The sequence below is a fragment of the Elgaria multicarinata genome, chromosome 15 (genome assembly GCF_023053635.1).
Source record: "Elgaria multicarinata webbii isolate HBS135686 ecotype San Diego chromosome 15, rElgMul1.1.pri, whole genome shotgun sequence".
NCBI lineage: Eukaryota > Metazoa > Chordata > Lepidosauria > Squamata > Anguidae > Elgaria > Elgaria multicarinata.
The window spans coordinates 2050092-2072909 of NC_086185.1; the positions used below are offsets into that span (position 1 = coordinate 2050092).

General features: G+C 47.4%; 2 protein-coding genes across 3 annotated transcripts in view; one reads left to right on the plus strand and one right to left on the minus strand.

Moving 5' to 3' along the window:
- CD99L2 (CD99 molecule like 2) overlaps positions 1–19052 on the plus strand; it is a 45462-nt gene extending 26410 nt beyond the window's left edge. The window contains exons 7-13 of the mRNA XM_063142044.1: positions 733–825; positions 2106–2141; positions 4912–4977; positions 8747–8791; positions 10072–10191; positions 12108–12173; positions 13402–19052. Of these exons, the coding sequence (XP_062998114.1) occupies positions 733–825; positions 2106–2141; positions 4912–4977; positions 8747–8791; positions 10072–10191; positions 12108–12173; positions 13402–13469 (494 nt within the window). The 3' untranslated portion in view covers positions 13470–19052. The remainder of the gene's footprint in view (positions 1–732; positions 826–2105; positions 2142–4911; positions 4978–8746; positions 8792–10071; positions 10192–12107; positions 12174–13401) is intronic.
- The window catches only part of MTMR1 (myotubularin related protein 1), a 41386-nt gene continuing 37388 nt past the window's right edge, over positions 18821–22818 (minus strand). For both annotated transcript variants that reach the window (XM_063141952.1, XM_063141951.1), the window contains one exon: positions 18821–21188. In XM_063141952.1, the coding sequence (XP_062998022.1) occupies positions 21030–21188 (159 nt within the window). In that variant the 3' untranslated portion in view covers positions 18821–21029. The remainder of the gene's footprint in view (positions 21189–22818) is intronic.

Consider the following 22818-nt stretch of genomic DNA (forward strand, 5'->3'; position numbering starts at 1 on the left):
AGCCTCAACTGGAAGCGTGGTGGTGCAGACGCTCCGTAGGTAGCGGTGGTGTCTTTGAGTCCTTCCCCCATTTTCCTTCACAACCCTCGGCCTCTATTTTCCCACCAGGTTTTCAAACTAAAGCCATTTCGTCACCACTGTCGTCATTTGCTGTTTGGGATGTGCAAATACAGTCACCCCAATTCAGTACGGGTTATTCACTGGACCTTTTGGTGATCTGATCTCCAGGAGATCTTCTGGATTGTGATGCCGAGTGCTCCCAGACAAGGCCTTTATGGTGTCGTCACCCAGCGTCATGCAAATCGTTTTATGGGAGGGTCCAGATGTTGTCGTCTTTTTTTTAATTAACGCGTGTTCTTACGAGCAGCTGGGATTGCTGTCAAATAGGTTAATTTTGGTGCTGAAAACAGTAGGCGCAAAGGAATTGTTTAGTCTGCTGGAACTCAGACCCCAAATCTGCCTTGTACTCAGTCTTTTGGGGAGGCTTCCTTGTCCTTGTCCTTTGCCATGGCAGCCATTTTGTGGTGGTGCACAATTTGTCAGTTTTGACAAATGTGCTCACAGCCCCAAAGGGTTGCTTTCCCCTTCCTTACCTCCTCCTAACACCTCTTCTGACAAGTTGGATCTTTTTAAAAGTGACACACACAGAGTTGAAATGGCCAGTCTCGATAGAAGCTTTGGCGTGAGAGAGGCTACAGGTAACCCCTAGGTAACCGATGCGCTGTTTTATAGCAAACGATCCAGACGGTTTCGACTTAGCTGATGCCTTGGATGACCGAAACGGTGGGCAAGGCGGCGGACCGCCTAACGTCAGTCCTGGTCGAGGTACGTTGATCATTTGTCTCCGTGTGGCTGGGATGAGGGGTTTGGGCCCCTCCTCTCCCTCTAGGGCAGTCAGGGGGGATTGCTGCCCATGGAGACAGTTCAGGACGGAGAGGAGCCGTGATGGCAGCTGAGCTGAGTTGTTGGAGGGGGCCCTGCGCTCAGGTGCGGCCGGATGACCGCTGCTTGGGGCAGCTGAAGGACCGTTGCTCCTAGCCACGCCGATGGCGTTCGGCAGATGGAACGAGGGGCTATGACTGCTCATCCACCAAAGAACCCCACTTTGGGGGGCTTTGGTCACTTGAGAGTTTCTCACAATGCTATTACAGGGAAATGGAGTTATTTAGCCAAAGTCTTGGAGTGGGTAAGGAAATCCAACATTACTCAGATAAAATGGAGCTTTGTTCCACCTCCTTCTCCTGACTACAGCCCGACCCACAGAAGGTCAGCTCAAGCAGGACGCTTGTCAGGTGCTCCCAACGCCTGTTCATGCAAACCTGCCCTGGGAGGGAATCCCATGGCTGTGTGTGGCGTCAGGAGAGGCTCCTGCAATAGCCGTGCACGGAGATCTGACGGCACAGCCGCGCTACTGCTCGTGAGGCTCGCTGCATGAGCCAACAGCACATAGCAATCTAGATGGGGTGGGCCGAGGGTAGATCTCCAGATGTTTGGGACATCAACCGCCAGAAGATCCCTGCCAGCAAGTCCGAGGGCCAGGAATGCTGGGAGATAATATCTGGAGATCTACTTTCTGCCTGCCTCTGATCTAGATACATAATAATTAACACAAGGTTGCAGCGTGGAGCGCGCCTTTTCAGGGTTCCAACCCCATCGAACGGCTGGTTATGCCAATGGGCACATTTAGGCCTCCTTGGGCTGTTTTTTTCTTTTCTTTTCTAAATACGTTTGCATACTTTAGTGTCCCATCAAATCTCCTTCTTGTGCATGGATGGATGGTGCCATTTTGGGTGCAAAAGGAATGGGGCTTGTGCCTGAACATCAGAAATAGAAGGAATGACAATGTTGACTTTGCACACTGAGGAGTGTGTTGTTCTATGTGTGTAACTCTCAGTCTCCTTTAAGTAACTTCTCTAAGTTCCGTAAGGCTGATTGAAAAGGTGCCAGTCCCCCACCCCGTGTTCATACAGTTAATGCCAGGAAAATAAACAGAATGTTTTGGTAGAAATGTTCGTGCTGTTTTGGTGCTTTCATTGTATTGCAAAACCTAAATCAACAACTGCTATTTTCTGTGATCAGTTAATGAATAAAGAATCCTGTTCCAGGCTCGAAAGGTAGAGGTGGAAAAGGTGGAGAACCTGGTAAGGAGTCTTGGATTGGCTCCCAGCTGCTACCCTTCACTCTTCCCCGATTGCAAATCTTTGCTTCCTGCCTCCATTCCTTCTAAGAACTTAAAAAGCCACCCTGTTGCCCTGTTCTCCTGTCTGCACAATGCACGGGGGTGGGGGGTGGGCTTTTACGTGCTGGATACCTCTACTAATTTCTCCCTATTAATTAGCACCCCCCCTTCCTTTCTTGTTTTTTTTCACACTGTGATGATTTTTCTTGTTTCTGTGACTTGGTCATAGAATCACAGAGTGGGAAGGGGCCTTAGGAGGTCATTTAGTCCAACCCCCTTGGTCAATGCAGGATCTTCAATGCCAGAGGCAGCGATATCCCTATCAGTATATCCCCAGGCAAAGTCTGGGTCAACACATACATAGACTTGAAATCAATAGGGTCCAGATTTAGTTTAGTGACTAACTTAAGTGCTGTTGATTTCAATGGGTCTACTCTAAGTATCACTAAGTCTGGCTCCAACTCCAGATCTTGTGCGTTGGCCACTTGATCTATCACATGTTGCCTTTTAAAACTCCAAGCAAGCTGCCATTTTGAACTCAAAACCAAACAATATCACACTGTTGACAGCTTTGGAGAAAACCCCTTTACCAGAGTAAAGAGCACAAAGTGATGGAGGGGAGTGTCACAAGACAATGCTTTGGGAGAACCTTTTGTGGGGGTGGGGGTGGGGGTAGGGGTGTCTCCTCTCCTCTGGTCCTGCCCTGGATTAAAGCAGCACTTGCTGGGTTTTTCCTCTGAGGAGAACGGCTGCTGAATCAGGGCATCATAGGGGGCCAGCTGGACTGTTGGTGTGACAGCCAGCAGCCGCGTTAAAAGGGCCCGTCCTTCTATTCTCCATCCATTCTGTGGCCAGGAAGACGGGGTTGGTGCCTTACGAGCTCTTGCCATCCGCCTCGGTCTTTCCCAGGTGTTGCTCCTCCACCATCTCTCCTCCTTAGAGCTCACTCATAAAGTGAGCTTTAAGGAGGGGCCAAAGCTCAGAGGCCCCTGTGCTTGGCACGCAGGCGGCCCCAGGTTCAAACCCTGCACCTCCAGGCAGGGCAAGCAAAGACTCCTGCCTGAGAGCCCTTGCTGCCAGCCAGTGTTGGCAGTACTGGGCTAGATGGACCAAGGGTCTGACTCAGTAGAAAGCAGCTTCCTGGGTTCCTCTGGGCTCCCTTTTGCCTGCTGTGGGTGGCTTGTCAGGTGGCCACGTGCGAAAGAGAACCCAGGTAGTGGCGTCAAAGAGGCACGGCAAAACTTCACCTGCGGAAATTCCCTCTTCTGCCCAACTAGTAAAGACACAGAGGCCCTGTCTGGTCCTGCACCCCCACCCACCCCCGCGGTCCCCTGCCTGCTCGCTTGCCGCCGCGGAGACCTCTCTGCGCAGTGCCTGGCCTTGAATCGGCAAGTGAACCGAAACAAATCGCGGCGTGTCTTTCTCGCATGCCGCCGAAGGCCAGATCCAGCCGCGGTTTTCCCTAGTGGGCCATTGCCAGAGCAAGGTGTGTGCATTTCCCCTCTTAACTGCTGGAAGGTTTCTCATAGAACATTATGCCAAACCAGAGCGGGCGAACCTCTGGCCCTCCAAATTTTGTTGGACTCCAACTCCCATGCGCAGCAACTCCCAGCAGGGCCAGGGTGGTGGGAATAGCAGCCCAGCGACATCGGCCAGGGCTCCATCCCCCCAGCTCTGTCTTCAACGGTTGGGCTGGTGTAAGCAGCGCCTGGAGTCGGTCGTATGTCCTCACGACACAGTTTTAGGAGGGTCCTTGACTGCCATGAAGTCCAGGTGGGAATCTGAGCACAGCTGCAGTCCCACACAGAGTTCGGAATGTGTAACCCTGCGGATTCCAGAGAGCTCACGGCTGCCTAACTTGGTGTCCAGTCGGGGCTATTGGAAATTGCGCTACTTTGAAACCTCAGACGGTGGTAATAGTTTAAAAGGACAGATTTCTTTCTGCATCACCTGTAAATAAATGCATTTATTTATTTACTTAGATTAACCCATCTTTATTTATTAATTTTATTTATTACATTTTTATACCGCCCAATAGCTGAAGCTCTCTGGGCGGTTTACATCTTTGACTGCACAACTCCCCAAAGCAACTTACATGAACACATAACAAAAGACTAAAACGCCAATATAAAAACATGCATGGTTCGATCGCTAGAAAAAATACAAAATGCCCCCCCCCATCCCATCCCCCCTCCCTGCCTCACCTCGAGAAACACCATAGCATCTAGTCAAAGTCAGGCACTCAAGTAGGACAATTTTCACCCACTGGTTGGATGCATTGAGAAGACAGAGAAACTCAAATGCCATGGGATAAGAAAACCCACAGCGTAGTTATTGCTGTTGAAATGGACCCATGGGGTGCACCTGCCTCCCACACGTCACACAGCAAAGAGGCTTCTCTTGAACATTTCAGTGTATGGATGAAGGTGATAAGAACACCAGCAGAGCCCTGAGGCTGGATCAGACCAAGGGTCCATCTGGGCCAGCGTTCCGTCCACCCCGTGGCCGGCCAGCTGCTCACAAGCAGGACAGGTGTGCAACCACAACCCTCCTGCCCACGTTTGAGCTGTAGCCTTTTCTTAATCAGCACCTAACTAGCACACTTTTCTTCCTCCTGATTAAGAGGCTTTAAAAAGAGGCTCTTTTTGCCCACTGTTAATACAGCAAAATAAAATTAAAAACTTGTTTAATGGGCTAACACAAGCAATTCCCTTCCTTTTTAAACGTTTCAGGTATTTCGGATGACGACTTGGTCGATATCCTAGGTGGGGGAGAGTACCAGCCAGAAAAGAAGAAAGGTAGGTCGTTGCGTCACTGAAAGGCATTCAGGATGTTCAACACCCGCATCCTAAACATACTGGGAAGTTAAACCATCATTTAGCGCAGGGGTCGGGGGCTTGTGGCCCACACGCCACACCAGCAATTGTGCTAGTTTCCTAAATGTTTCCATTGGTGTCAGTGGAAGCTGTTTAAACGTCTCATTGCTACCAGGATGGGCAGGGGGTTGCAGCTGGGGAGGGAAGGGTTAACCAACGAGCCCAATGGGACCATCCTTGTAGCCACCGTCTCTTCCTTGGAGCCAAAGTTTGCCCAGGATCCATTCCTATGGCGTTAAACTTTGGTTAAGCTTTGGGTGTGGCCGCGCTCACCTTCTTGGTCCTGCTGGTGGCCTGCACGGCCAGTCACCGGCGGGACCAAGAAGCAGCCGGACTCTCGTGGCACCGGAGAGTTCCAGGAGAAGCAGGGTGCACGTGGGCGTGCCCAAAACAAACGGGTGGGTGTCGTCGGGTGGGAGGGTGGCGGTGCGGGCTCGCTTGAGGCAGCCACCTGCCTTGGGCCGGGCCGGCCCGTCTGCGCAGACGTTGCGTTGGCTTAGATGCGCATGGCCCTACAGCAGTTGTATCCAAAGGATTGAAAAAGCCCCGGGTCTCCTTTGTGCTTTTCACACGGGGGCCTCTTGCGGTTCCGCCAGTGCCCTAAATCGAAACCGTGAATGGAGACGTGGTTTATGTGGGGAACAACCCTAAGCCCCAAGCTCTGACTCCGTAGGAACGTAATCCGGTGCCACGTCCATCGAACTGGTGAGTCAGTTTCTCCAAAGATGGCTTGAGGTCAGAGAGATCGCGTGGGCATTGCAGGCGATTCTCCAGCGCTGTGCTTAACAGACGTAATTGACAGAGGAAAGAGCGCGGCAGCCGGAGTGAGGCGGGGACCCCTTGGGGGTGCCTGCCTCTGGTGTTCACGGCAGCGCTGCCTCTGAAGCAGCGGCCGTGGGAAGAGCTCTTGCTCCAGCACGGCTGGGACAACGCTGCTCTCCTCTGGCGCACTCTGTGCTCTTGGCGTTTGGCCAGGGCTCCCAGGCGCGTTGGGCCAGACAGAACCATCCTTGTGGCTCGGCAGGTGCTAGAATCAAAATTGGTCCCCAACTAGCTGCAGGAGCATCGCGGTGAAGGAGCAACACTGCTCAAGCATCATTCCGTATTACGTACAAAATCCAGACACGGCGTGATGTGATATTATTCATTTCCTTTTATTTTTTAATCTACACTGCTCTCCTTTTTTTCATATCCTAAAGCGGTTTGCAGTATAAAATCATGTTAAAATACAATAAAACTCATCGTTAAAATAATGATAAAAACAAGAAAATCTCAACGAAAATAACTAGGGGTCGCTGACAACCCTAGCAGTTAGAGCAACGTCTTGGCAAACAAGTGTGACTTCCGTTGTTGGCGAAAGACGCCCTGCAAGGAGCCCCCCTGACCTCAGTGGGGAGATCGTTCCACCTGGTGGGGGCCAGAACTGACATTGCCCCTTGCTCTGGCTGGTGGCCCGCCGGCATTCTCCTGAGGAAAGGAGTGGGCGTCCTCAGCCTGACGCCTGCCCTCCCATCACGTGGAGCGTGTCGAGGAGGAGAATGGTCCAGTGGAGACCCCGGTTCCTGCAGGAGTCCCCGTCCTGTGCCGGCCTTCCACTTGGAAGGAGGCTGGTTGTGCAGAGATGTGACAGGTGCCTCTGAGGGCAGGTGAATCTCTGCAGTGTATCTCCCCTGGGAACAATCCTCCCCGGACCTCAGGCAGAGGCGCAGAGTCATCCAGGCCCAACATAGCCCAATGGGAAGGGAGCAGGGCCCGTGGTGAATCATGGATTGGGACCCTAGGAGCCAGCAGCCATTTGCTCCCGTTTAGGTTTGGGCCATTTGAGATTTCCCAAGCCAAGTCAAGCACTTTCACAGGTAGGAAACCGTTGCTCTCCTTGAGGAACATGCGGACCCCGGTTGGTGCGTATCGCTGCGTTTGAGGCATCAGATGATTGTGCATCGCCAACTCTCAGCGTGCCACAAAGGAGCCTTTTCTTTCAACCCACCCCAGCATTTTTCCAAAGTGGAGGGGGGAGGGAAGGAGGGAGAGGAGAGAGGGATGAAAAACTGCTGCTTATGCTGCAGAGTGCAGAAATTTGCAGACAAAGCCTCCAGTCTCTGCAAACCGCACCCATGTCTTGACTGCGCACAGCGCTAAATTTATAATCAATCTCATTTATTGCTCAATGCAGTGCTACCGAGGCAGCAGCTGGTTAATTAATACGAGGGCTAGCGGTGTGTGTGTGTGTGTGTGCGCGCGCGCGCAAGGCTGCAATTGCAGAAACCCCCCCCTCCTGCCCACAACTTCCCTTTAATTGAAGATAATTAAAATTGCCCCAGGATTTCTACATCCACATGCTCCGTGGAATTAGCTTTAGGGGGAGAGAGTCGTGCGATACTTGGGAGGACACGATCCCCACCCCCAACTTGTCCTTGCTTTCAACTTCCAAGTTGTAGATCAACTGCCTCTTGACAGAACGATTTCCACGGGGGCAAAACGCATGACGCCAGGGCTGAGAACCCAGGCGCTTTACAGGAAGGCACTCTGAACAGGGCCCTGGTGGGAGCTCGGCGTTTGGTTCATGGGCCTGGCTCACCACCCCACGTTTCACGTTTGCGTTTCTGTGGAAAATATTCCCCAAACAATCCCAGGGCAGAAAAAATGCTGGGTTGAAAAAAAGCCCCAATAGAGCTGTTTTGGCAGTGAGACACACGGAGATGGCAGCCGGCAGAGCCAGTCTGAAGGGCCACTCGGGAAGTGGGCGGCGCCGGCTGGAAGGCGGAAACCCCTTCCTTTGGCGGGAGAGCGGGTGCTTTGACCTCCTCAAAGGCTGAGCTTGAGGAGATCCTTCTAGCAGGAGCACCCTGGGCTAGAGGGACCAACGAGCCGGGGCAAATGGGGCTGGGGTGCGAACGTAAAACTCTGTGCCCGGACAATTGAAGTTCAGCCAAGTAAAGCGGAATTCTGCAGAAATTATGCAAATTTATTTATTTTATTTATTTATTGCATTTTTATACCGCCCAATAGCCAAAGCTCTCTGGGCAGTTCACAAAAATTAAGCAAATCCGCACGTTCTTTTATTTGTAATGATTCATGTTTCAGTTTTGCTACCTGTGGGAGGTGCGGCAGCCCCAACTCTCCGCCTCCGGCCATGAGAAATTTTATTTCACCATTGCTCTCGGCTTCTGAGACTTCATGCTTGGAAGTGTGTTATTGCATCCGTGAGATCTAGAAACCTGGTTTTTTAAATTGAAAGCTGCTCACATAGAATTAGGCTAGACACACAGCTTTGAGAATAAAAAGCAGCTTCATAAGTTCAAATGAGGAAGGCAGGATTTTTTGTGTGTGTCTGTGTGTGTGTGTGTGTGTGTGGGAGTTTGCAGCCAGTCATTGTAGACCGTATTCATAAAGGAGAACAAAAGGTGATACTTCCAAGCAGTGAGGACCTACTCACTGTTGCCATTCTGCTGTGCCTGTTGCAGTCCTTCCTGCTTCAACCAATTTAGAAATTGTACCAGAATTGTTCAGTAGTTTTCAAAACATAATTTCACTGTCCTTTAGCCTCAGTCTTCTACCTCCTGCCTGTAAAATGGGGATAATAAGCCTGATCCACCTTACAGAGTGTTTGTAAGCATTAAGAAGGTATATGAAGCACTTCGAACTATTGAGAAAGTGCTAAATAAATGGCAAATATTATTGTTATTTCTAGGAGGAAGTGGTGGCAGTGGCGGTGGCGACAGCAATTATGATGATGGTGAGTGAGCACCAGTCATTCCTCTTCTTTGACTTCAAACAGATCCTTTTCCTTATCCTATAACTTAAGGTAAAATGATGGGTTCCGATGTAGGCGTCTTCCTAGGACTTGCTGTTCTCCTTCTCTACCATGAACAACTACGTAACAGCATGACCCATTTCTCCTTTGTCCACATTGTAAGGGTCCTGTGAACTACCAAATGTATATATTAATATATTGCTGGTTTTCTTATGCAAGGAGGAAACTACTGAGCCACAGTCTATATAACTGTATAGCCTTGCATCCAAAATTCAGCAAAAGTTGCCAGATCATTACGTTGGTTACGGTTAGTGTAAAATATTTGTATCCGAGCCTTTTCAGGAAGAGGGAGGTGGCTCCTGGCATTATTTTTAAGTCAAGTGACAGGGTCACGGTGCCAGAAGTTGCAAAGCTTTTCAGTCAAATAAGCAGCCCTTTGCATGCCACCTTTTAGGCTGCCAGAAGGGAGAATCCTCTGAAACGGAACGTCAACACACCTCCCGAAGGATTGACTTCCCGTATATTGGGGCAACAATCAAAAAGGCCCTTCTGTTTGTGGGAGATACATTAGCTTACCAACTTGAGGGATCCTGGCCTAAGGCTCTCGGGGTTTGATAGGTACACGGGCGCTCGCTAGCTCAGTTCAGGTGTAATGTCCAAAGTGCAGGATGGGACCCTTCCTCCCATAGGAATTGTACTAGTTACTTCCAATCCAGGATTACAATGTCAAGCTCTGGTCTGCTGGTTTGGAGGGCAAATGACAGATTTCTGTTGCATCTGAACTGGCAAACGATGGTCTGTCCTCCAAACCAGCATTGCTGACTGCAGCGTGAAGTTGGTTTGTGACCCCTGGTTTGGAGGGCAAGCACAAATGATTGCTCCTATATTTGAATGGGAAAACTGCCATTTATGATTGTCCTACAAACCAGGATCACAAACCAACTTCAAATCGTGGTCTACAATCCTGGTTTGGAGGGCAAATGCTAATGCTTGTTTACCCCTGCAGATTTAACAGCAAACTACAGTTTGCCGAAAAGGGAATCTAATTCATTGAATTGGAGGGAGGTGGCGAGCAGCCAAGCACCAGGTTCATTCATTTAGTACTACCCTCTTAGGATACAAATAAGCGTCGTAGTAGGATGTCAGCCTGCTGTAGCAGGAATGGAGGAATGTAGTCATTGAAGCCCTGCATTCAGTTTCTTCTTCCAAGATGCAGCATTTCATTCCAGCATTTGCATGTTTCTCTCCCTGGACTTTTGCAGGCACCCTAGTAGAGACGGGGACAATTGCTGGCATCGTCAGTGGCCTCGCCATGGCCCTGATTGGTGCCGTGAGCAGCTACATCTCCTACCAGCAGAAGAAGTTCTGCTTCAGCATACAGCGTAAGTGTCTCTGATTCCTCCTACCCTTGAGAACGAAGCACAGGCCTCACTCTCCTTGACGTGAAGCGCCCAATTGGCTGAATTCATGGTCCAGGGCGCCCCTGTCCACCATCCCTGCCCCACGCCGGATCCTACGCTGCATTGCAGGAGGGAAGGTGGAGAACAGCAGGTGTGACGCTTAACTTTAGAATAGGGTCAAGGTATCCAACCTATTTCAGCTGTCAGTACTTAACTGGAAACAACAGGAATGAGAAGGCAGTAAGGACAAAACACTTAAAGGGTAGTGATGAAATTGAGGTGTGAAAGGGAGCGTGTTCGGGGCCGGTAGGTCCCGTTCCCAACTCGTGGAAAGCAGAGGACATGGAACGAAGCCACCCTAGGGATGAATGCTTTGCTCTAGCAAGAAAAAGCAAAGGCTGTTGCGAAGATGGATTTGCAGTCGCATCTGTCTCCTTGCAGGGAGTCTGGAAGGGGCTACTGAAGCGATGATCTCCTGTAGTAGCTATGAGAACCAGCGGCAGCTACAGGCATGGAGAGGCTTCTTTACGCAAGATTACTTACTAACAGGCTAATGTGTCAACTGGCCCACAGAACGGTTAATGATATGTGGTAGGCGTTGGCCAGTCATTCCTACCAAATGGCCAAGTTTCCATGACAATTTCTTTAGCACACAGGCTGTTTTCACAAGTGACACTTAAAACTGTTCTTGTATTGTAATTTAAATGCCCAATCTACATTGGTTGGAATGTACGGCCCATTTAAAATTGGTTTTTTCTTGCTCTCTGTCCTGCCGGTGAGACAGCCCATGCCAAGGCAATCTGGCCCCCCTCACTGGTGAAAACGACCTCAGCAAAGCACTCGTGGAGGGCTGGGGGACGGCAATAGCAGTCTGGAATTTCTGAGGGCAGAAGAGTGAGAACTGCTGCTTTTAAAACACCCCCAAAGGCCCCAAAGGCTCACCTCCTTTTGCTGGCGGCGGGGCATGGAAGTGTGGCCCATTCCTCCGCAACCAAATCGCTGTTTTCACAGGGGTGTCTCAAACAAACAGGTGCGCGCCTGAGTAAATTAAGTCAGCAGGGAAAATCAAGAGGAAAGTGATAAAACAAAATCTGTCCCCCCCTCTCCCACTTACGTTGTTTCTCTGCCCTGTCAGTGATATTTTAGAGAACAAACATTTTTTTTAAAAAAAATGCCTAGGAAAACCTTTGATAAAGGCGGCACTGAGAAGGCAAAACCCTAGAAAGACGGCAGGAAATTAAAGTTAATTATAAAGGAGGATTAATTTAAGCCATCAGACGTGGCATGCTGGGATAATGTCAGGCCGTAGATGCATTGCAACACGCAGCAGAGGGTGGTGAGTCAGCTGATGCCAAAGTGACTTTTTATTGGGGAGCATAAAACTATTTGGTGTTATCCTGGCAAAACACACGGTAACGGGGAGGAGGCTGCGCGGAGCAGGACCCACAGGGCCGTAGCCCATGGAGAGGAGCCCCACTGTGTCCTGACGGATTCATACATGACATTTAGCTGTTAGGGGTACCCAATTTAGGCACAAAATTCACTTAGTGAGTTATCTCTTGGCCTAAACTACCTCCCAGGATTGATGTAAAGCTTCAAGTAGAAGGATCACACACACACACAGAGCTCGCATAAACCCTTTATTCCTCAACCTGCGGCTGTGAGCTACCTCCAGTATTTGAGGCAGTAAGCCTGTGTGCACCAGTTGCTGGGGAACATGGGCGGGAGGGTGCTGGCCAACGGTTGGATCCCTGGCCAACGGTTGGTTGGCCGCTGTGTGAACAGAGTGCTGGACTACATGGACCCTTGGTCAGATCCAGCATCAGGGCTCTTCTTATGTTCTTAACACCTTTGCATGTCTTTGAGTGTAAATGTTTTCCACTCTTCACTGTTTTCAGAGGGTCTGAACGCGGAGTACGTGAAAGGAGAAAACATGGAAGCTGTGGTGACTGAAGAACCGCAAGGTGAGATATCTTTTGTTTTCCAAAAGGACAAGCTACTTCACACGGGCTGTCCCATGGACGACTTTGGGATGATACCAGAGTAAAGGGTGCAGTTTACTGATGGCTCTAACTGTAGATGTGGCATCCGGGTAAATTAAGTTGCCCGCCGCTATTCCAAGTCTTAGCTGATTTCTCCCAAGAATGTTCATAGTGAGAAATCCAACCTGTTCAGGTTGATGGAGGCAAAGGCTATCAATGGCTACTAGCCCTGATGGTTGTGTGCTATCTCCAGTATTTGAGGCAGTAAGGCTGTGTGCACCAGTTGCTGGGGACCATGGGTGGGAGGGTGCTGTTGCACCATGTCCTGGTTTGTTGTTCCCTGGCCGACGGCTGTTTGGCCACTGTGTGAACAGAGTGCTGGACTAGATGGACCCCTGGTCTGATCCAGCATCAGGCACTTCTGATGTACTTATGGCTGGCTGTTTGGCCAATGAAATTTAGGATTAAGCCACTAGGAAAATTAAACAATTCTGTTCAGATGACACTTTTAAAGCTTTTAGTAATATAGGAGTCTGTTAGACACCAGGAAATACTGATTTCAGAAACATCTGTGACATAAAATGGAACCTGAAATAGATCCAAGTAGTGGATACTTGTTCTGGAAACAAATTACCATAACCTAAGAGGGATACCTCTAGTGCAGGGGTAAGCAATCTGGTGCCCTCCAGATAGTTTGGACTACAACTCCCATAAGACCCAGCCCGCATGGCTGATGGCCAGGGATTAGGTGAGTTGGCGTGGAAAGCACGGAGTTACCTATCCCTGTTCTAGTAAATGGGAAAAAGGCATTTTTATGACATGTCTAATGTGTTCAGTTGTTACACCAGTCAGGATTAAGGGCTGCCTCATACTGGTGGCACCAAATCCATTTGGGACCTTACCACAAAACCAGCACCCCCACAGTGTCACATCTCGGAACAGCGGAGGCCCACAGAGGCCGTGTCCTACAGCTGGTATGGGCTGAAGGCAGCGCTCCAGATGCTTTGGACTTCAAAGCCCCTGCCGGCACGAACCCCACGGTCAGGAATGCGGTGAGTTGGAAGTCCAAAACAGCTGGAGAACCGCTTCCTGCCCACCTCTGTCCTTAGTAAAGCTTTTACTAACGAAGGCAGTGATTGCGTGTGTATTTTAATATTGTCTTAGTGATATGGGATCATGCCTTCCTTCCTTTTTCCTCTTCCCTCCTCAGTTAAATATTCCGTCCTAGAACCACAGTCGGCAGAACCACCACCGCCACAAGAAAATGCAAAAGTCTGATCCCAGGCTTGGGCTGGAAAAGAATCAGTCGATGGCAACACACACACACACACACACACACACACACACACACACACACACACGTACGTGTCTCACTTGCTTGTAATTTAGCTTTTTACAAACATTTCATTTGGATCCAAAGCTATTTAACGTGTGTTCTTCTGACTAGGACAAGCTTCTTATTGTGGTAGGCTATAGGCTGGTTGAAAAGCGTTCCTGGTTTTGTTTTGTTTTTTTGTGAAGAGTTGTAGGTTTACATTGACATGGTCATGTAGGAGTTTTGTCAGGATAAATACAAAATACAAGGGTGCTTCAAAGTGGTGTTTCATAGTAGAGATAGAGAATTCCATGAAGGAAAAATAAAAGCAGCAGCTGGGTAATGACTACAGGTGTGAGAACAAATGAAGTGCCTGTAAATTAACAATCCAAAGCAAACCATTTAGAAAACCTTTATAAAATGACCTTCAGCCGAATTTCGGCAGGGGGGCGTAAGCATGCAGCTTCCACTGACAGCAGTGCAAGTTACATGGGCGTTGGCGGGTGAAGCCCTTTGCGTAGCTACACCTCAAGATATACAAGTGCCTGCGGGGTAGATCTTCATTTGGCAGAGGACAGCAAGTGAACATTACCCCGTGCAACTGGGCTTTGCTACGGCTATAGACCAGCTGTTCTTTTGCTACCAGAATCCTATGCAGGTAGTAGTTGTGTATGCAGTGTTTCCTATTAAAAATCCAGGTAGCTTTCAGGAGGCCAGTATCCAAAAAAACAAAAGACAAAAGTCCCCGTCCACCCCGCTGTGTATAATTTCCTAGACTTGGGCAGACAGCTCCAGATTGTGTTCTCTCTTGCTCCAGCTTTAAAGCCTGCTTATGGTGCTTGAATTTCAGGGGTTGCAAGCCTGACTCACGCTGGTTTGCTGCACCGGGCAACTTGAGAGGTTTTGTGCTCCTAGGCTCTCTCACAGCTTGGCTGAGGATGCTGTGGCGCTCCTGCCAGCTTACACCCTCAGCGCAGTTTGGCCCCCATGATCCAGAAGGTCTGAAGTAGAGCGCTGGCATCCAGATACTGGGAGAACCGAGCTGAGTACCTGGGTTGGCTAAAATCCAGTAAAAGGCACATGAGCTTTTGGGTAAGGAAATTAAGTGACAAAAATGGGATGCAACTGTGCTGGATAGATTTGGCAGAATCCCCATCTGAAGACTTTGCGGTGAGGCAAAAGAGAACAGTTCCAAGGCACATCTCATATTCTCCATAGTAATATGGGTCCATATGTTGCTGCCTTTCCCAGTTTTTTCATCCTATGGATCCCCCCCCCCCCCCCCCGCTCAGGTCTGGTCTAAACAAAAGAAACCCCACTGTGTGATAAAATGGTTCATGGACGACGCCAATTTAGCCTGCAGATGGTCCGGACACTATGTGGGCCTCGTGACTTGAATGCTCCCCATATTTTAAGAAATGTACATAGAAAACTAGGGCGTCCGTGAGATGCTTCAGTTGCTGCAGAGGGAACACTCCCACAGGGGAGCGAGCCTTCATACTTGCAGGCTGCCTCTCCCAGTTTGGATTAGTACAATCCAGGAACATTTTTTCACATGTTGAGCTGGGTTGGGGTTTTTTAAAAAAATTGAGACTCATTAATAGTCTCACAGTTGAGGGACAATCTGAATTCACTTTGACATCTGAGTATTTTGCCACAAGCTCACTCCTGGTACCTTCTCTTGACTCCCAGCAATAGGGGACTGGAAGAGATAAATCCAACATGAATGTGACGCAGTAATTGTTTAGTGACCAGTGTCACGCAATTAATGATCGTCTTGCAATATGAAATCCCATTCGTGTTACTTATTCCTCCAGTTACTTTTTCTAGTGGTGCCGGGCTGGGCTGAGAAATGTCAATCTGTGCTGCCTGCTAACAAATCCTGGTATTTCTTAAAATCCACAAGTTTAGGGGTCTTACGCAGAGCCACGTCACAGGTAGTACAGTCTTCCAACAGCAGCACTTCAGGATCTCCGTCAGAGGTCTTTCTCAGCTTCTCTACCTGAGATCTTTCACTAGTGATACCAGGAACCAGGAGCCCTATCAGTACAAATGATGCCCTCTGCTCCTGGGCTGTGCAGTAACGAAGATCAAAATCTGGTCCATGTGGATTATTTTTTAGGCTACGCTCCTAAGAGTCCAGCATTTCACCATTGTAGCAAGATGTACACTTGCACATCTTGTGTTGAATAATTAGTCATGTTAGTGAGTCAACAGAAAGGGTGTACTATATGTGTGTGTTTTTAAATTATGCACATCTCTTCGAGGTGGTGAAAAATAACCTGTGCAGATAAATTATCTATCCAGCTTTTGTCTGTTTACAAACTAATCTTTAGTGCTTTTTATAGGGGGCGGGTGGGGTGCCTTGCTTTTATAGGTATTTGTACAGGAATCTGGAGACACGAGTGCCCCCCTCAAGCAAGGGAGAGCTGCACCTGCTTGCGATGCAGATGTGGTGTACCTGAGCCCCGCTGAACTGGCTGGATGAATCTCTTAATATAAATGGAGCTACCAGCTGTTATCCACAACGTGCTGCCCCTAACTATACCTGGATTGGGGCTTAAGGTCTGTAACTAGAAGAGGACACTTGTCTCTTGCAATCCCAACCTTGTACATGTTCGCCTTGAGGTAAATCCCACCGATTTCAGTGGAACTTACTTCCATGTAAGTGTGCTTAAAATTGTAGCCTAGATGTCTGATGACAGCTGTGCAAATTCCTTCTGCTCTGTTTTTGTTTCGTAATTTGCGTTTCAAAAGCCTTACAGTAGCGTTGAAGAAATACGTTATCATCTTTTGAATGTATTTAGGCTCTCATAACGATTGCCAGGATAAGCTTTTTTCCCCTCCAAAGTTCTGATTTTACTGCTGGCTTCTATGGGACTAAAACAGAGGAGGAAATCACAGAAGGAATACAGCTTACTTGCTTATTGAAGGGCACTTCTAACATTGCAGCCCCCAGAATGGAAGCCACTAAAAACGACCTCTGCGTGGTACTACTCTGATGTAGAGGCTCCACCAGAGTAGGCCAGAACACCTGGAAAGCACCAGTCTGGCAGAGCACCACTCGTAGAAGTGATTTTGGTGGTTTCCACATTTGAGGTTGCCCTTAGATACTATAGTGTAGGATTCTTTTAGGAAGGTTGTGGTTTGCAAATTTTGCAGAGCACAAATAAGTCTGACGCTAACAATACCACACAGCTGAATTTACATAATGGCATATTTCCAACTACTGTAGCATATCTTTTTCTTTTTTTACTTTTTAGTAAAGTACATCAAAGATTAGAGTAGGATAAAGTAGTGCATCTTTAGATAAATAGCAAGGAAATAATAAGTGTTACTATGACGCTAGTACTTTCACTAGGAGTCATTTTCTCAGATAGAAGAAGTAAAATATAATTCCTTATTTCTTTTTGCCAATGATGGAAAATGTTTCAGTAGATGTAAGTTGTCAATTTTGTTGTATTTCTATTACTGCACTGTCCTGTCACTGATCTGAATCTTGCAATACAGTGCATATGTGTGTTAAAAAAACCCCACTAACCACTTAGACATTTGGAATGTGTATGTATTGCAGATTTTTTTTGTAAAAAAAAACTAAAACAATAACAAAACAACAGAAACCGTAGTTCCACTAAGAAAAATACCAGAATTTCAGTACATTAACTTTTAAGCTACTTCCTCCCCCAAAGCCTTTTTATATGGATTTGGTAAATGGTTATGCTTTAATGTAAATTTTAGGTAGAATATAAAACCCAGAGTATAGAAATGCACGGCTAAAGGATTTCGAATTCTGCAGCTGTACAATTCTGCATCCAGGGACACAGCACAATTACGACTTATTTCTGATGAACGTAGAAACTCTTTTAGAAATATCCCGGGGGAGATCTCCTCCTGCCTCCCCCAGAGAATAGACGTCCCCACAAGAGGTCTAGGAGTAGCGCTCCTTCCCCTGTTGCTAAGCCAGAAGCGAAAGAGGAACGTGGAGTAACAGGAAACTGCAAGATCAGGCTTTGGGAAGAGGGGGCAGCCAGATCCCTGACCCAGGGGTGCAGAGCCTCAGGCCTGGGATCCCAAAAAGCCACCAGCACCATCGACTCTCGGGTGGTTTCCTGGATTTTGTACAGGTCTCCCCCCTCTCCACCACCACCACCACCCCTGTTCTAAAAAGTGGAAATACCTCTCCTAAAGCTTAGTTATTGGCCTTTACACTAAGGTATGCTGGTATATTCACCCCTGTCCCTTTCGGGGGCCACGTTCCATTCCACGGCTGGTGTTTTGGCCCTGCCCCTTTTGCCTCAGGGGGCGGGGTGTATTTCACGCCACTGGGATACAGACCCCCAAAGCTTATCTGAAGTGGCATCCAGCCCTCAGGCTGAAAGTGGTTCTGGGCCCCTTGGTCCAGCCACTCCCTCTTCACACCACAGCTCTTCAGAAAAGCTAAGCTCTTGGTGAAGGTGCTACACTCTGCTACTGGTAAGACGTACAAAGATAGAACATGTTGAGTTAGAACATTCTGAACCAGACCACTGGTCTAGCTAAGCATAGTATTGTCGACTTTTAACCGGCAGTAGCTCTCCATGCTCAAAGAGGCGCATAGACACACACAGAGAGAGAGAGAGGCCAGAGATTGAACCTGAGGCCTTTTGCATGTGCTCCACCGCTGAACTAGAACCATTTTCCATTGTCTGTACACACAACCAACAACACGTTTGGCTTTTCCTGGCTGATTTCTCTGTCACATTGCCAGCTGTGCAGTGCTATACCTCCAGAAGGGATACATTTCTGTTTTTCTACTGTTTTTTATATATTCGTAATTAAAACTGTGTGCTGAATCGTCACATCAATAAGCTCAGCCAGATGTTCCAGAATAGGTCAAGTGACATGCATTAAAGTCTTCCATCAGGCCAAAGATGTATATAAGACCCCTTTCTTCTGCCCTGAATTTAAACACACACACACACACACACACACACACACGCAAAGAGAAGATGCCTAATTAAAGAAGAGGAGTTTCCTGTATTGTGCAAAAGTATGAGAATACTGGTAGGGACCTAGACATTTTAGCTTGCTTAAGATTTGGCTTCTCTCTTCTTTCTTAGCTTGCATCTTTGTTTGGCAAAATGTTTACGGCCACAGATCAACAACCCAACCTACTTTATATTCTCATAGTCAATGGATTATTTGCTTTTTCATGAATTGGTGTTCACCCAAGAGAAGTCCATAACTTTACAAACAGAAAAGGGGACTAAAGTGAACGGATTATATCCTTTGCACACACAAAAAAGAGAAAATGCAGGAGAATCCAGACAGAAAATTAAAAGAATAGATTGTGCCCAAAAGACACCAAGCTTTTATTTAAGCAATACATACATACCTTTGGCTAATACAAAATTGATCTGTCCCAGATGAAAACGGTGTATTACGTTGCCAAAAGGCAGGCTCATTTTGCTAAAGTGCATATAAGAATGATGGGGGAGGTATGAACCAAACTTGATTGCTGAACTACAAACCAGAAAACAATAAATGAACGATTGACTTGTACAACAGCACTGTGTCAGTGAGTGATCTGTGGGGCTTCTCCTAACATTGATAACAATAAAAGCTTCCAAAGTTCCTACTCTGGGAGGTCAAAGCCATCGGAATCCATGTAAAGGGAGCCGTACCCCGGGGAATCATGAGAAAGCTCACTTCCAGATATTTCTAGCACAGCACTGGGCTCTTCTATCCGAGAAACAAAGCTGACGTTTCCCCGCCTTATAAATGGGGGGAGAAAAGGAATCTTTCCTTTTTGTATTTTTAAACAAGTATAAGCCCTGGGTGCTGCTTCGCCTACTCTTCGAGAGAAGACCAAAGGCAGAGCAAATTATGGGCTGAACGACCGTTTTGTATGCTGTCATTGCAAGTATTCTAAATTCTACAAAATAAAATCTCCCTTTCGGTCTCCGAAAGCAAAATGGTAAAGCCAAGGCATGCGCCGAGAGGGACTTTACCACCTTTTCCTCTGAACAGACCTCCACGCTGTATCTCAAATTGCTTTTGAAACTTTCCCACGTGGCAAAAGGGGCTGCTGTCCGAGGAAACGGTCGAACAAACAACTGAAAGGCAGGTGACTAGTTGCCCAGTTCTCTAGACAGCAGCCCTGGCGTTTAGTGGAGCTGGGAGGGGAGTCTCTTCCCCAGCCACACCTGCAAGGTGTACCTACCATTCTAAGCATAAAAGTAGCGCTGATCAAAGAGAAGGGAGAAAAGATCTAACCTACCTTGATAGCAGTGGCAGCTGGACTTTTTGGCAGATGTGCCACAAATGAAGTCCAAATAGAAGATGGTGCCACACACACACACACACACACAGCTTGGCCTGAGCTGGGGATGAAGGCACAGCACAGCACAGCACAGGTACACTGGAGCGCAAGGCCCGGGTCTCCACCCATGGCTTGTGACCATCTTGCTCCAATCCAGATTTGCCATAAACACCTGCTGCCTCTGCCAGTAGCAGTCGCCGTGCCGCTAATTGGCTTTTTTATATATAGGGAAATGCAAATGAAATAAATCTTGCTTTTGCTTAGAAGAAAACATCTAAAACAGCTAATACAAAAACACAACAGCCTTTATTGTCTCCAGGAACACAATTACGATTGTTTTTCCTAAAAAGTTTTATCATCATCATCATCATGACAATTCACGATCTTCCGCAAAAGGACTGAAAAGAATATTGTCCATTAAAGAGTGCTTGGCCTTGCATAGACTCATATGCAGTAAGAAGAGGATTCGTGTACACAGATAAAGTATTTGCACCACCTGCAATTCACACCTTTAAAAGACTAGCTAGGTGAAAAGGAAAACTAAAGAAGTGACTTTGTATATATCAATGAGATGGCAAGTGGACAATAACTGCAGAAAACTTGGAAAAATATTATTCAATCATCCAGGCTTTAAAGACATTATTTTACAACTACCCGCTGTCTCATGCTTGGCAAATCTTGTTCATAGCTTAATGGCATGTTTATTCAAAATATACAACTGACTATAGTATTAAAAAATTAAATCATTTCAAAGTGCATCAGGCCATCTATAACTGTCCCAAGAAACAATATTTGCTGTGGCTTTTTTTTCTTTAAAATTTGATTAAGTACCAAGGAAACTAGGTGGGTTCCCCTTTCAGAAATTATGATCTCTGCAGATTTGGCAGTCTCCTTCCCCTGGGGCTTCTCGCTGGGAGACAGAGCAACGTGCTCTCTGGACCCCTACATGATGGATCCCTGGTTCCCAAGTGCATTCTTGCAGGTTGCTTAAGATACGGATTTATTCCATTGTAAATTCAGTTAGACATGAAAAAGACACATTAGGAAAAACTAGCAACCACCCACCTCTACAGTGTTCTATGCAAGGAAACAATTTTGGCCTTGGTTTAACAGACAGAGAGGAAGAAGAGGCGACGCCATCCCATATTGCTCGCGGGTGAGGGAGTCTTTTGGCAGCCAGAAGGCACCCACAGCAGGACTGTGCCTTGATCTTAGCCTCACATCAGACAGAGGTGTGTACTGGTGTGGCTGCAGGAGAGGAGCCCCGGTCCGATGAAGAAGAAATGGAGCGTGTTGCTGCTTCCCGCTGCAATTCCTCCACCCTCTTCTGGAGCTCAGCTCTGATGGCAAGGAGTTCTTTTAGGTTCTGGTGAATTGGCATCTATCAGAGAGGAACACAGGCGATTTTTTTTAAAGTATTAAATGCCTGGATTAATCTTTCAAGAAAAGCAAACCTACTATTTAAATACTACATATTTATTAAAATAGTTAAACTAATTTTCATACTGCCTTTCCGTTAAAAGAAAAGCTCAAGGCAGCAGATAATCTAATAAACATATTAAAATCAACAACAAAAAGCAAAATAAAAAACACCAATAAAGCAAAGAGAAAAGGCAGCAAATAACACAGTTAAATTAGCCAATCAGGGATATTAAAATCAACCGTTTGGCTGAGGAAATTCCTACAGGAAAACAAATGTCTTTGCACAAAGAGTAGAAGGCCGTCATATTCTAGAGTCCAGAGTCCGGCCCAGAAAAGCCTAAAGCTATCTGCCTAATTGCCTTTGGGGTGTTAACTACTGGGATCAGTTCTTCTTCCCGATCAGTGACAAATTGTTAACAAATAGCGGAGGCTTACGGACATTTAGAGACGGAAAAGGCAAGAGGGCAACAAAGGAACATGCGCTGTTTTGCTTGTTACAGTCAGGGAAATGAAAATAGCTTCCCCAATACATTAAATGTAAAAAAAATAAGGGAGCCTCCCTCTATTGCATGGAAACAGCATTGGCTCAAAGCCACATTCGTCAAATACAGATCTTCTGCTAATTTCAGAATATGTGTTAGATCACTTCCAGACAAATCAAGGAAAGAGAAGCAGGGTGAGAATGTTTGGAGCACCTCTGGCACAACGTCTGAGCGAGTTTCTGGATGCTGGCGTTGCTGTGAATCTGGTACCACTTGTGTACTTACTTCTGTATCCCATAATACCTGCTGACCCTGGGCCTTTCTGCAAGTAAACCGGTTATAACAGAGATGCTATGAAATCTCCATTCCCTTGTCCTCCAAAGGAACTTGATTTGATGGGAAATTCGGTGTGGCCACTTGGGGAAAGTTAAGAACATCAGAAGTGCCCTGATGCTGGATCAGACCAAGGGTCCATCTAGTCCAGCACTCTGTTCACACAGTGGCCAACCAGCCATCGGCCAGGGACCAACAAGGCAGGACATGGTGCAACAGCACCCTCACGCCCATGTTCCCCAGCAACTGGCGCACACAGGCTTACTGCCTCGAATACTGGATATAGCACAGCACCATCTGGGCTAGTAGCCATTGATGGCCTTTGCCTCCAGGAATTGATCCAACCCCCTTTTGAAGCCATCCAAATGGGTGGCCATCACCAAATCTTGTGGTAGTGAGTTCCACAATTTAACTATGTGCTGTGTGAAAAAGTCCTTCCTTTTATTTGTCCTGGATCTCCCACCAATCAGTTTCATGGGATGACCCCGGGTTCTAGTATTTTGAGAGAGGGAGAAAAAGGTCTCCCTGTCCACATTCTCCACACCATGCATAATTCTGTACACCTCTATCATGTCTCCCCTTAGCCTCCTTTTTTCCAAGCTAAACAATCACAGTTGATGTAACCTTCCCTCCTAGGGGAGATGCTCCAGCCCCTTCATCATTTTAGTTGCCCTTTTCTGCACTTTCCCCAGCTCTATAATATCCTTTTTTAGGTGTGGTGCAACCAGAACTGTACACAGTATTCTAAGTGTGGTTGCTTTGGTTATTTGGCAA